Consider the following 2,683-nt stretch of genomic DNA (forward strand, 5'->3'; position numbering starts at 1 on the left):
CCCCCAAAACAAAAAAAAAAAAAAAAGGTAAAAATCAATATGGACATATAAAGAAAAGGCATCTTACAGAATCACCAGGGATCACTAAGCTATGGTAATGGAGATGGTTTGGTCATCACCTGGAATTCTTATAAAGTCCCGAACAAATGATCATTTGTGCACTAAACCTTACTGAGGATTTGGGGATATTTGGGAATATGGATGCCTAATCATCAGAACCAGACTTAACACTTTAAGAATTCGCCTCTAACAATAGGCCAAAAAAAAGGAAAAGATTACTTTAAGAACTAGCAGAATGATCAAAATGATTTTTAAAAATCAGTCTTTTAAAGAGAATAAAACTTTTAGCTCTCTATGTAAACTACCGTTTTCACATTCAGCTAACAAAATACTCTAAAATTTCATCAAAGCATGCACTGTGGCAAATTTCATGAACTTTTTCTATCTATTGAAAGTCACTGGCCATCAGTAATATCTGGAATGTTTCTTAAATCAGGCAGAGAGATTTGTGGAGTTTATAGCAGAGGCTGTGGGTCAGGTAGATACAGCCTCCTCCTGCTGCTACTTAGAAGTTTTCTTGAAACAGATTCTGTTTCTCTCTCCCCTGCCATATATATGACACATTTTTTCATTAAGCAAAAAATAGGTTTTACTTTTTTTCACTCTTCTGAGATTCATCAAGTCTTCTTTAGAGGAAATAGGTAGATATTATCATTTCTTGATGATTACTATACTTTTTTTTTAAAGCCTTCATCAAATACAAGGATTACAAGGATGAAAGTATGTGTGTGTGTGTGTGTGTGTGTGTGTGTGTGTGTGTGTGTGAACATTCCCTGTCCCTAAACACCAGCAGCAGACAGAACATGAGTCAGGGTGACACAGCCAGTGGTAGCCAACCTCAAGCCTGCATCCTCATAGTGCGGGTGGTTCACAATGGGGTGCAGTGTGGACAGCTTGATGCTCGCCATTATTGGCATGGTGCCTGCGAAAACAGCATCTGAAAAGCAAGAAAACCAAAAGTTAAACTTATCCACAGTATTTGAATTCAAATTAAGAAAGATAAAGCAAACCCCACAGGTTTTGGGTGAATGTCAGCGGTAGAGCAATTACCTTACATATACAAGGCCCTGGGTTTGCTCCTTGAAACCATACATAGACAGATAGACAGACAGACAGACAGAGATAGGCAGACAGACAGAGACTATGGACATCATTCTTTTTATTCACTCCATATTTTCTCATTGCCTGCTGTTCTAATAGCTAACCTTTGTTACACTGGTGCTAGGGACTATGCTCAATATTTTCACAAGGACTAAGTGGTCCCACGTGCACACCTTCCCTCACTGCATGGGTGAAGAGGCAGAGACACAGCGAAGTGAAGTGAGTCTCCAAGACGGCACAGATAAAGGATGCACAGTTCAGCCTCTCGGCCTCTTCCTGTCATGTGTGAGCAACACACATGGAAGAGATGGAAGGGAACGTTTCATGTCTTGTGATGAAGTTAAAGCATTTAAAATGCTAGGAAACGAGAGACTGCTATGAAAGGCAAGACTCAGGGTGCATCTTCTCAAGTGATGCTGTGTTGTGAAGAGTATGGTCTTGCGGATTTGCCAGAGAACACTGCGGTCTCACCCTAGTTGGTCTGAAAATATTCATCATTGTGTTTTCTTAGTTTCTTATGTCTGAGTCTAGACCATTCATACATTTCATCAAAGCAGTTAGTTTTTTATTAGTAGTACTTTTTGAGTGTTGTGTACATATTTGGTCATAACTAAGAATATATCAAATCTAGTACCTACCTTTAGTTTCCATTTTGTTTATTGGAAGACCAAATGCTTACTTTCTGACATTTCTGTATGATAAATGTTCATGTAATTAGGAAGTTTATGATTATTTTTAGTCAGCACAATAAAATTACTAATAAAAACAAGGCAAACTATTCAGGTCTACCAAAACAGCTGAATGTTTATTTTTGACTATCACTAAGTATTCTCAGTGTTAACTTTGAAGGAAAACACAAAATACAGTATCTGTAAAATGCTGGCAGCACAGTATCACAACAGACTATTAGGCCTAGGTTGGGAAAGACTGCAATTCAAATTTGAAGCACAATTTGTAATTAATGTGTATTCTTCCACACTACTGTAAAGTCAAGAAATTGTAAGTTAACTCCACTAAGTCCATTCACACACATCACACACACACACACACACACACACACACACACACAATACCAACTAGTTAGAACTACATGTGTGTGTATGGGGAAAAGTGAGGACACATATACCTAAATAGCTGCATACCTGGTCTGGTATTGTATTTGATCCATTGTAGAAGTTCTTCCTGAGGCATATTAGTAAATTCTCCTCGTATGCTCCACTGATTATGGAGGTTTGCACAGCCTTGTATTGACATTGCTGCTAGAATGCCAAAGATAACACTCTCAAAACGAAATCTTCGAAAAAGCCAGCCAAAGAGCTGAAATAGATAAACATTTATTTATAATTCTTATAATAGAGAGTGCTAAATTCAAATATAAATTCTCACCTTATTACTAAAGCCAAGGTTTTGCTATCAACAAACTAAAGCACATAATTATAATTAGCATCACTTAGTGCTTAAGAATATGTTTGAATTACTGAGTCCAAATAAAATAAAGCTTTTTTTCCCTCTAAATAATTAT

At 37.1% G+C, this 2,683-nt stretch overlaps 1 protein-coding gene across 1 annotated transcript in view; it reads right to left on the bottom strand.

Moving 5' to 3' along the window:
* LOC104860368 (probable C-mannosyltransferase DPY19L2) overlaps positions 1 to 2,683 on the bottom strand; it is a 78,020-nt gene that overhangs the window by 3,329 nt on the left and 72,008 nt on the right. Inside the window, exons 20-21 of the mRNA XM_010621500.1 lie at positions 2,304 to 2,478; positions 898 to 997 (exon numbers count right to left, since the gene is read on the bottom strand). Of these exons, the coding sequence (XP_010619802.1) occupies positions 898 to 997; positions 2,304 to 2,478 (275 nt within the window). The remainder of the gene's footprint in view (positions 1 to 897; positions 998 to 2,303; positions 2,479 to 2,683) is intronic.

This window comes from Fukomys damarensis, unplaced genomic scaffold (genome assembly GCF_012274545.1).
Source record: "Fukomys damarensis isolate Sample0158 unplaced genomic scaffold, DMR_v1.0_HiC HiC_scaffold_17, whole genome shotgun sequence".
NCBI classification, from domain to species: domain Eukaryota; kingdom Metazoa; phylum Chordata; class Mammalia; order Rodentia; family Bathyergidae; genus Fukomys; species Fukomys damarensis.